The sequence below is a fragment of the Apteryx rowi genome, unplaced genomic scaffold (assembly GCF_003343035.1).
Source record: "Apteryx rowi isolate R43461 unplaced genomic scaffold, aptRow1 scaffold_103, whole genome shotgun sequence".
NCBI lineage: Eukaryota > Metazoa > Chordata > Aves > Apterygiformes > Apterygidae > Apteryx > Apteryx rowi.
In genome coordinates this window covers 2,097,428-2,108,070 of record NW_020447231.1, presented here as the reverse complement: position 1 = coordinate 2,108,070, position 10,643 = coordinate 2,097,428, and the positions used below count along the sequence as shown (strand labels likewise).

Sequence of the window (10,643 nt, the reverse complement as noted above, 5' to 3'; positions counted from 1 at the left end):
ATTTTACTAAAATTATCTTCTCAGTATAGTGCAGAATTCACTAAAGACTAATGACTAAGACTAAGACTAATAATGGTTATTTAATACCTCTGGTTGTTCAACACTGAATTGTTTTCTGTAGCCTTAAAAAAAAATCAGCAATGTTAGAGAGGTCTTATAGCTCCATCTGGTCTCCAGAGATGATAAACTGATTTTGCCTGCAAATGCTTTAATTATGCACAGTCCTTGCCATGAAGGATAAGCAGAAGAGTGACAGGTGAGGCCATAGGAAACCAAGGATCACAGAGTTAAAATTGTTCTGCTTGCAAAAGCTTACTTCAAATCAGCTTTCACACTAGYTGTGGTGACCCTTGCAGGCAGCCCACACTCATGTGCCATGGGTCACACTAACCCCGTGCTGCTGGGCATTAGCATCAGTGACAAACAGCAGAACACCACGCTTGGGCCTCTGAAACGGTGGCTGAAAGGCTAAGGTGAACTTCCTTCTTCCCGTTGTCCTCAGCATTGCTTTGAGGCTGGAGCCTGGGCACCTGCCCCCTCACACTCTGTCTCTGAGCCCAGCTCTTTACAACCCCTGCCCCCTCCTAGGGACTTTTTCCCTATGTATTTTCAGGTTGAGTTCTAGACTCATTTCAAGAGCATAGAATTGGGTTATTTACTGAAGTTGCATGTTGCTACCCACTGGCTTTGTTGAAATTGCAAAGATGAGTCATTTGCTACATTGGAATACAACATTTCTCTTTATTTGGATTCTCAGTAAACCTAAATTTGCACTCAGATCCATCCACATTGAAAAACACTTATCCAAACAAAGTTTATAAACCCAAATCCAATTCACTTCCTAATTAAAAATTGGGATTCCTGACAGAGGGACAGGTGCTGAAGTACGTGCCTGTTTTAAACTTGATGGTTTGCAGTGTAAATGTGCCAAAGCTAAAGCAGGAGAGGTTGTGAGGTTTACACCAACACTATCATCAGTGTAATACGGCTCCTGTGGTGGGTACATACGCAGCCAGTTCCTGCTTGGAGAATTGGTCTCTAACAGAAAAGTGTGCTGCATGCCTCCTACGGCACTTGCAGTGTTTCCAATATAGAGAATTTCCCCTGTGTAAGGCTGTTTTTTACTTTGTAGAGTTTACTAACCATGCCACTGCTGTGGGCTCCAGGGCTAAGGAGACTAAAACAAGTGTATTTTGTGTTTTCCTTGTGAGGCTGGCCACAGGAATAATCAAATAATGCAGAAATGTTCAAAGATCAAAGACTCAAAGAGAAGTCTCTTCACTGCCAAGTAGCCAGCTTAATCAAGAGGAAAGGAGGCTTTCACTCCGGGGGCTTTTTCCTACCTTTTGGATGGGTAGAGGGAAGGATGGGGATGGAGATGGGAACAGTACAGCTGATACAAAGGCAGCACTGCTTGTACATCTACATCCGGGGGATACACGATCAGCCCCAAATTCAGTTCTGAATGGGAGGAGGTGAATGATTCCTTCCTAATCCAACGTTTAAACATGACCAGCCTGTTCCCATCTTCCTTTTAAAGGCCCTGAGCTCATGACTTCTAGTTCTTGACAGTCCCTGGTACCCTCTGGCAGGTACTGCTGAGCTTGCCCCTTGGCAATGGCCTGCTCCCTCTGCCAGGCAAGTGGGGACAGCTGAGGACAGGGGGTTGCTGGACTGCTGGAGCAAGTCCTTTACTAATGCTGCCAGCACATTCTTACCAGGAAACCCTGGAGGAATTGGTTTTGATACTACAATCGCTATCGGGTTAGTCTACGAAACATTAATTTCCCTCAGATGTTCCTGTCTCTCCCCAAGTTGTGAGAAGACCAGTCCATCTGTAAAGAGGCTCTGTGATGGGGTTAATTTGTGAGCTAGAACCCATGTCTCTTAAAGTACTGGGCTCGCCTAATAACATTATCAACATAGTAGTTGTCTCTATGGCATGGGTCTTCATTGTAGACCTGGACATTGCCAATCTTTGAACGATAGGCGCAGATTCCCCCTGGAAGAAATGGAAAGAAGTTATTATTATTTTTGGCTTATAAATAAATAATATAGGTTTAAACATAGAAATTCCTAGCTGAAAGAGCAATGCATCTCATTGAACCTATACAACTGCTTGGTAAATTGCTAATTTTGTCTTAATTGCTGAAAAGTGTCTTAATTTGCAAAATCCTTATTTCTATTGTGAAGGAACCTATGATTATCTCCAAATGTGGATGGGAATGACATGCTGGGCCCAGAAAATGCAGTGGCAGAGCAAGGGTAGGATAGCAAGAAATAACACTGCATGAACCAATAAAATGTAGATAATACAGATTACAAGCAAATGTGGATCCCAAGTCTTCTTGACACAATTTAGTAGCCTGCCATGACAATCCTGTGTTGTTGCAGTGCCTTAATTCCTATCTTTCCTGGTGGTTTGTGTGTCTGGTTTTACCTCATTTATGCACTTAATAACCATTTCCCTTGTAGGTCAAAGAGACGAGAGGGTAACTTGAAACCTGTCCATGTCCGTTGAGCACAACGGCATGCTTTTACTTTAAAGAGGCCCTGACTCAGGCCATTCATCAGCTGTGGCCCGGTCACTCCATTTTAGGGGCATTCCATGGACTTTTGTTGCTGAATTCAAGTGGAAACCTGCTAAGGCTCTATCCAGCCTTCCTCCCAGGCCTGAAATGGGTGGAGATGTGCCCAGCTATAAGGCACAGCGCTCTGCCCTTCCCTTCAGGCCAGGTCTCTATGTCATGGCAGTATATTCAGCTCCCAGGCTGGGCTCATTTCCCACTGGTTCCTATTGCAGGAAAGCTGTCTTGTAGCTTATGTCCCCATATAGTTTCTGAATGCAGATAGAAACATGAGAGCCCTGTGGACAGTGCTTTTACCTGGGAGGCTGTGCCTRTATATGGTCTGGTTGTTGGTCTGCTGTTTCGGGGTTGTTTCTTTTAAACTAGAAAACTCTGTTTTTTTATAAGAGATTCTGTAAAATCTGCCAGACCAATGCAGTTTTCCTTTAAAAATGACAACAACAAATGCAGAAGGCTCCCATCACACAGAGGCCTCTGCCGCATTGTAATATAAACAACAAGTCATCACCTTATGTTAATTAAATGTTATTAGAAACCTTCTTATGATATTTAAAAAGTACACACAATTTGGGAAAAAAGAAAAACACTAACAGAACAGCATGCAGGAAATAAAACTGAACCTACATCGGTATGAAAATTCCTCAGTGTGCACACTGAAATGTGAATCACAAACCAAAGTACTGACAGGGAAAAAAAATAAAAGAGGGCTATTAATTTTTTCTGATTTAAGAATCCCAGCTATTAACGTCTTGATGGTGCAGCTAATGCAACTTTCCTCTTTGTTTCTGCACCTATTCTTGAGAGTGTCCCTTTCTAATACATAGTGGATATTGTACCTCTCAGCTGCTGTTCCCAGGTCCAGGTAGGATGTCTTGCCCGAACTTCATTAATTGCAACAACTAGGATATTTGAACATTGATTTATGTGTTCTTCACTATCCCAGGTTCCATAAAGGCTATCATGCTGTCTATCAATCTAGGAAAGTCAAATAAGAAAATCAGTTTTCATCCAAACACAAACACCACTACAGCTTCCCCCACTTTTTCAAACTCCTAGACTATGATTCAAGTAAGTGACCTTATTCAGGATAACACTTAAGCCAAAACTTTGATGTACTCTTGCAAGGGAATGCATGTAAGTGGTGTCTTAGATATCAGACAGACATTTGCTAAGGTAAAGCCCTGAAATATATAGTACATTACTGTTTTGGTAGCCATGATTTTTAATTTTCCTTCTCTTTCTGCTGTACCTGCATCAAGCCAAACTTGCGTCTTCCCTGGTCCCAACCGTTGTTTAAGAGAAGGCCAACGCGGCTCTCTTGTGAGATGATGGCAGCGATGAGTGCTGGGTCTAAGCACAGATTTCTGGCTACTCTCTTAATAGGGACCTCATATTTCCTCAGACGTACAATGTCTACCTCAGCAGTCTTCTTTACTGCATCCATTCCTGTAGCATAGGAAAAAGCAAACTTACATACCTTCACTTTCGAAACCTTCACTTTCCAGTTGAACCGGTATATCAAAGGTGTAATTCTAGTTTTGAAAAAAACTGCAGCTACGCAGTGTCAGGCACAGCCTGATGTTTGAGGAGCAGACACAGCCCACTGACTTCCAACCATAATTGTTGAGCTGCAGTGCCAAAACCGTGCATTTATCTCTGAATTGGTGACAAGGTGAACAGGGCAGCTTTGGTCACCCACCAGCTACCGCTGTCTGAAGAGGTGGGACTGTGCATTCATAGTCCTATTTTGCTGCTGCACTGCTGGAAACGTTGTTTTGGATTTGGAAAAGTAAAATTTCAAATTGTATTTGAAAAATGAGAGGCATCACTAATAACCAGCAAGTTATTAGTTAAGTTAACAGTTACAACAGTTAAGTTAACTGTTAACAACAGTTAAGTTGTCAGTCTGTATATAGAGAGTTTTTTAACCACTTTTGTAACAGCTTGAAAACAAGCAAGTGGATTCAGATTCATCCTTGGACACCACACTCAGGTGTCTGCTGGGGAGGTGCCTACATATGAGATATGTGTTGAATCCCTCAGTTATTGTCCCTGGATGTCTGGGCAGTACAGTCAGTGAGATCTAAAGAGATGTTCAGCTCACCCTGAAGGAGAAACCTAAAGCAGTCTGCTGTTTAGTGACACAAAGCAATAACGCAAGGCAGAAAATAGGCATAGGATACTGCATATGACTGGTACTGTAAAGGGAGAATAGGCAGTGTATTTTGTCTGCCTAATTTGGGCAGGATAATGGGCATCCTCCTCCTCATGCCCACTTCTTTGGGATCAGCGCTAGCACCAGGCTGGGATCCCTCCCGCCGTTGCCCCCAGCTCTCCGGCTACATGGGACTGCTCGACCCTTGTGGATTCTGAGGGGCGAGCACCTCGCTCCCAGCTATGGCTGTTTCCTGCTATTTGCTCCATAAGGGCCTCTGCTGAGTAACTGGTGATCCCATACTGTATTCAGATGGTGGAAAAGAAACGGAAAGAAAATCCAGCGTGAAAGTCTCCTGAGCAGAAACCATGTGAAGTGACTGTAAAGAAGGTTGTCTGCTCTGGCTGCCACCTTGCCTGCAGCCACTGGCTTTCAGCTAAGTCAGGGTTGTACGCATGGCAAAGGACAGCTTGCTTTCTGCACTCCACAGTATAGCGCTCTACTTCTTTTTATTTCTGCCACACATTCTATTTTTCCCAAAAAGGGAGAAGTTGAAAAAAATTTTTGGCTGCAGAACTTAGCATCCCCACAACACACCAGAAAATGGGAAGGAGCTACAAAAAACGGGTCACTCAGCAGTAGGACCTGCTCCTAGCCTAGGACCTTCCTACTTTGATTAGCGCCTATGAAATGTGTCTTTGGCTGGTCATAGCCAAACATGCCAGCATTCAGGACCTGATTCTGGGTGACTTACTTACCCTGAAGCTGAGAGGCCCTGGGGTTTTGTGAAGATGTTGATACTAAAACCCTGGCTGACAAAGAAGCTGTTTCGACTGAAAAGGGTCTTCGCCTTGCTTAGAAGCTGATGATCCTGACTGTCAGACCATAAGTGGGTCCTCCCACTTCCCCCCAGACCTGAAGGATTAGCAGCGTCAGCCGCTTTATTTTGGTTCACTTTGTTCCTTTTTTGCTTAATTAACTAGCTGTACCACCTTTAACTTGGCAACAACGGAAGGCGAAGTATCCCTTTGTCGTCTACAAATAGATTTGTATGCTGAAATATGGCAAATCAAGCAATGAATTATACCTACCACAGTCAGGGGCTCTTACGGGTGTACAGGAAATCACAGGGGCTTGAAGAGTACTTATATCGCCATAGCAACTGTAGCTCGCAGATGGAGCTGAAAAATTAAACAGAGGTGTTTGAAAACATAAGATCTCAAAGCAATATTGTACAATCTGCTGCAAGTGAATAAAAGTTAAGCATGAAGGTTGCATCTGGACCAAAAGGCCAAATAACCCTGTGTTCACCATGTTTATATTATTGTCACTGCTCTCCGTCAGGAACATTATGAATGAGATCTAAAGAACAGAAATTTGTTCTTTTCTAATTTAATAGGTTGAAGGGAGTGAATCTAATGATGACTTGCACAGATGGGGATCTGCCCTGTTAGGTTGGTTTGAGGGAAGGGACCCACAGCCTCTGCATTTATTTCAGAGGACTCTTTCCAGTCAATGCCGCCCGACACCAGGGGCCCCCCTTGGATGATGGCTGACGGTACTGAGCCACCCCGGCTGGGAACATCTCCTATGTCCCACTGTAACTYGGTGAGGAATTTATTCAGGTGAGTGTTTGCTTGGCCTGGGCAAATTACGCTGTTTCCTCAATAACTGAGGAATTAATAGACTCCATCAAACAGCCAATGACATCTGCGAGATGATTTCTAAGTAGGTGGAGGGATCAGATAAGGTTAGCTGGGAAAATCAGGAAGAGATACGCCTGTCACTCCAGCTTGGTCCTGGGCCCATTCTGCACATTTGTTGGTTTGAAGGATGTGGGTGGGAGGCGAGCAACCTCCTGTGAAAACTGAGGACATTTAACCACCTGTGGTTTTACAGAAAGGGGACCTCACCGTACTCCTCCTCCCCGTGGTCCCTCCGTGAACAACTCACGGGGATGCTCTCGGCACCAAACCCAACTCAACTGAGGCCCCAGCTCACCGATAAGGATGGCAAGGCCGAGCAGGAGCAGCATAGGGCCCATGGCAACGATTTTCCTCAGGAGCCCCAGGAAAGCTGAAAACACATCCGTTGGCAAAACATGAAGAAATCCGTGATGCAACATGAAGAACCAGTGGAGAAAACATGAAGAAATCAATGAGGTTTCCAACGGTACCATAGCAATGTTTGCATGCCAGAAGGAGCTGGCGCCCCGAAGCACCGGGCAGCAATGGCATTGAGCGAAGCAGGCGACATCCCCTCCCTGTGGCCCCCGGCCCCAGGACGTGCTGCCCTGGGCTCTCCCAGCAGCAGATGGCTTCAAATAAGGGTGCTGGGAGGAGAAGCAAGTGAAGAAACCCCCGTCTGCCTTTATTTTGGGTGATGCCATCCCCTCCTGTGGCCAAATAGCTCCTCAGTCTTGCTTGCCCCTCTGCCTCGGCATCAAGGGGGAAGCGCCGAGCCCATGTGGCTCGAGAAAGCGAGGAGTTCCCTGTTGGCAGCCGGGCCGGGAGGGATTTTTTAGCCCCCGTCATTTCATATCCCTCACCCACACGGCCCTTCTTGAACACCTTTCGCATGTCTTTACAATAAGAAAGCACAGTACAGCCCAGTGACATATTTAAATATGCAGGAGTTTGAAGTCTGGTGTACTGCAGAGCACAGAGATCCTTTGTTTTCCTGTTCAAAAGGCAACGCTTGTTTTCTAGGCTTTTGGAAAAACATACTTTCAAGAATCGAGCGATACTGCTCTTAATTCTTTACACTTCTGCATTAATTCCTGTGTTTGATAATGACAGATAATCACTCTAGTAATAAATGCATCAGTTATGCTTATTAATAAAATTCCAAAATATCATCAGATAATAGCTATCAGCTGGAAAAAAACATCAATTGCACCTAACTTGCTTGTGAGTGCATTTACACTAAGCATTATTTTTTTGGCTTAAAAATGTTTTTTCCCCAGTAGGAGTACAAATACAAAACATGTCATGAGGCTGGCAAGCCATCATGCAATGTTATTATCACTTGGAAATGCCTTATTGATTTTAATAACACCTGACCTTTTCTCTAGTCTAATAGGCATTTCCACTGTAAACCAAGCTTCGGGGACGTTCAAACACAAGTAGTTCGTTGATGTTACTGGAAAGATTCCCCTGTCCTCAGAGATTTTATTCAACCCAACAAATGCTCACTGCCTGAGGTGGGTGCATAGAGCAGCTCAGTTTGAGCTCTGACACTAATAATGAGTATCTGCAAGACTGGATCAATATGGCTTGACCCAATACTTATTAATTTAACAGCAAATCCATCTGAGGCCCCATTGAAAGCTACAGTTTGTAGCTGTTTCCACACACAGAAAATTGCCATATTATAAACTTTTTTAAGTTATCAGCCTTTTTTTTCCTCCTGTCATAAAAATCATCGCAGACTTTAGCTTTAAGTAAAAACAGCATGACAATCACAAAATTAACAAATGCTAAACCAAAGCAAAATTAAGGATTCTGCCTCTAAATGAATATTCTGTGAGTGAATTCAGACTCACCTGTATTCAGTCAGCCTTTGTGTGAGCAGGGTGCATGATGAGTTTTATATATATGAAAGGGTACCCACCCTCTGGGCTTTGGAATGTTAATCCCCTCCTAGTGTGATGACACTTATTTCAAAGTATAATAAATAATATATAATAAGAGCTTTGAATTCTTATGGTTCCTTTCATCCAAAGATTTACATAAGCAGTRTTTAGTACAACTCAGAACAGCTCTGTGAAAGGAAATAAATATTGTTTTTCCTCTACCAATGAGTAAATTGGTGCACAATAAATGACTAGCAAAAAGGATTGCAGTGAGCCAGCGGCAGAGGCCAGGCAAAAATCAGATCCTTGTCTAGTGCTCTCCTTGCTTCACATCTCAGATCAGTCTGAGCTCATTTCTGGAAGAGTTTTTGTCTCTTTTCCTCAATGATTTCAGATTGGCAAGCTTTTGAATATCATGCTTTCGTATGAATTCCAAAAATGAGAATTAAAGAAAAACATGTCTCTACATCATTGCTTATGGCAAGCCAAGTTCAAGAGGGTGATAAGAATACTTTGAGAGCAGAGACCGGGTTTGACTTTCATATTTGGGGAGGCTGGATGCTACGCTAAAATGAGGAGGAAGGGCACTGACATCTYGGCAGCTGAAGCCTGTGTGGGCCCAGAGAGTATCTGTGAGATTTGCACCGTGTGGCAGAGACACTTTTCACACATGTAAGTCACTAAAAACATTTGAGTCACCATCTGGGAGGCCAATACCCTCTAAGCCTGTCCCCTTCCCCACATTTTTCTCTTCCCCAGACTCTGCCTAGCATGTGTGGAGGCTGGGAAAGAAAGATTTTCTTTGAGTAGATTTCATTATTTAATACATCACAAATCCATTTATTCYCTTTGCTCTCCTTGGGGAGACTTTGAGACCTGCTGGGTGGGAAGCACTGTTTTGGCCAGATACTAATTTCTGGGTTAAAAAACAGGTGATGATTATTAGTCTTTAAAGTCCCGGAGATGACCTTCTTCTTAAAATCAATAAAACTGTCAACACAAGTAGCATGGACTTACATTATGAATTAGTATGAAGCAGTGAAGCTTCACTGGAAAATCTAGCCCTGTTGTTTAATGAGGGTTAGGATATAGGTTAAAGTGAGACATAAATGTAAAAATCATTTATTTGGGTGAAACATGGAAATCAATAGAAATCTTCCCACAGACTACAGTAAGGCTAGGCATTCGTTCTTCATGTACAAACCTGATACCTCATTATGATGTCTCAGACTAGACTATCACTGAATCTTAATTCTTTTACTAGGGCTTAGTTTGTTAAATAGTAAAAGGTAACATACGACATACTATAAGGTAGTAATGTGGCACCTTAGAAGATAACAGGTAGAAAATAAAGACATTATGTGCACAGCTTAGCTTTAAACTTTCTAAAATGAAGTAGCAACCCAAAAAATTAGCTGGAGGAGAGAAAGGCCAGAAAAGAGCTGGGAAAAGGACAGAACTACAGCTTGAGCGCAACAAAAGCAACAGATATTTTCTCTCAAATAGATGAAAATAATTTAGTTTTAATAGCATCCAGCTACCTCTTATAAAAACAGTATATTAGTGATAATGAAACAGTGTTCCTCTGTCACTGAACCTGCGTTCACGCTGATGACTTGGAAGCTTGCTTGCAAGGTAGCCTCTGACCTTCGGTCATATTTCTTTCCTAATGGCTTGGTCACTTGTTGATATTCCTTAAGATAAAATTTTAAATTTAAATATTGCTTTTCTTTGCTATGGATTTTCTCTCTCACTTCTTACCCACATAATTATAGATTTTTCTATGTTTCACAGTACTGTCATATGAATTCTTAATGCCCACCGTGCATTGCATTGCTCTTTATTTACTCATTGCATTGTGGATGTTGTATTCTGAAGTACAATTATTTTTATCTGTACTGCTGGATGCTTCTACATCCCTGGGGCAGTTGCCTTATATTCTCACAGTTTCCAGTAGTAAGGCTGGATAAGATAGGTTTTTTTTTTTTTTCAACAGCGTTAAGAGTGGAACCTTCTCTTGATGAAAAACTCTTTATCCTCACAAAATGTGCTGACTGCCTTCTCTTGGCAGGAATGCAGAAAGCAGGCGGCCACTCTGGAAATGAGGTCATGCCCACATACACGGAAGGAGGCAGGGCTCTGAGCTAGTGGGCTTGTCTAAGGACACCACCATGTAAAAGGGACCTGCAAGATGTTAGAAAACATGATTTCTACCTCAAAGAACTTCTGCGGAGGACTATAGATCTGGGAGCCATCAAACCCTGGCGAACCACTCTGAGAGTGGGCTGCATCTGTCATTAGTCAGCGGCATTTTTCATTGTTATGC

The 10,643-nt window shown here is 43.0% G+C and overlaps 1 protein-coding gene across 2 annotated transcripts; it reads right to left on the bottom strand.

The window, feature by feature from the left end:
* Positions 1-727: 727 nt before the first annotated feature.
* On the bottom strand, positions 728-10,252 carry LOC112966189 (lysozyme g-like). 2 transcript variants are annotated; one of them, XM_026066041.1, is made up of 6 exons: positions 9,859-10,252; positions 6,745-6,819; positions 5,835-5,924; positions 3,838-4,034; positions 3,425-3,563; positions 728-2,002 (listed from the first exon to the last, which is right to left on the bottom strand). In XM_026066041.1, the coding sequence occupies exons 2-6, from the start codon at positions 6,785-6,787 to the stop codon at positions 1,872-1,874; spliced, it is 600 nt and encodes a 199-aa protein (XP_025921826.1). In that variant the 5' UTR covers positions 6,788-6,819; positions 9,859-10,252; the 3' UTR covers positions 728-1,871. The 2 variants fall into 2 exon arrangements, with proteins under 2 accessions (XP_025921826.1, XP_025921815.1); XM_026066030.1 differs by lacking the exon at positions 9,859-10,252 and having other exon boundaries at positions 6,745-7,079.
* Between the last annotated feature and the right edge of the window lie 391 nt (positions 10,253-10,643).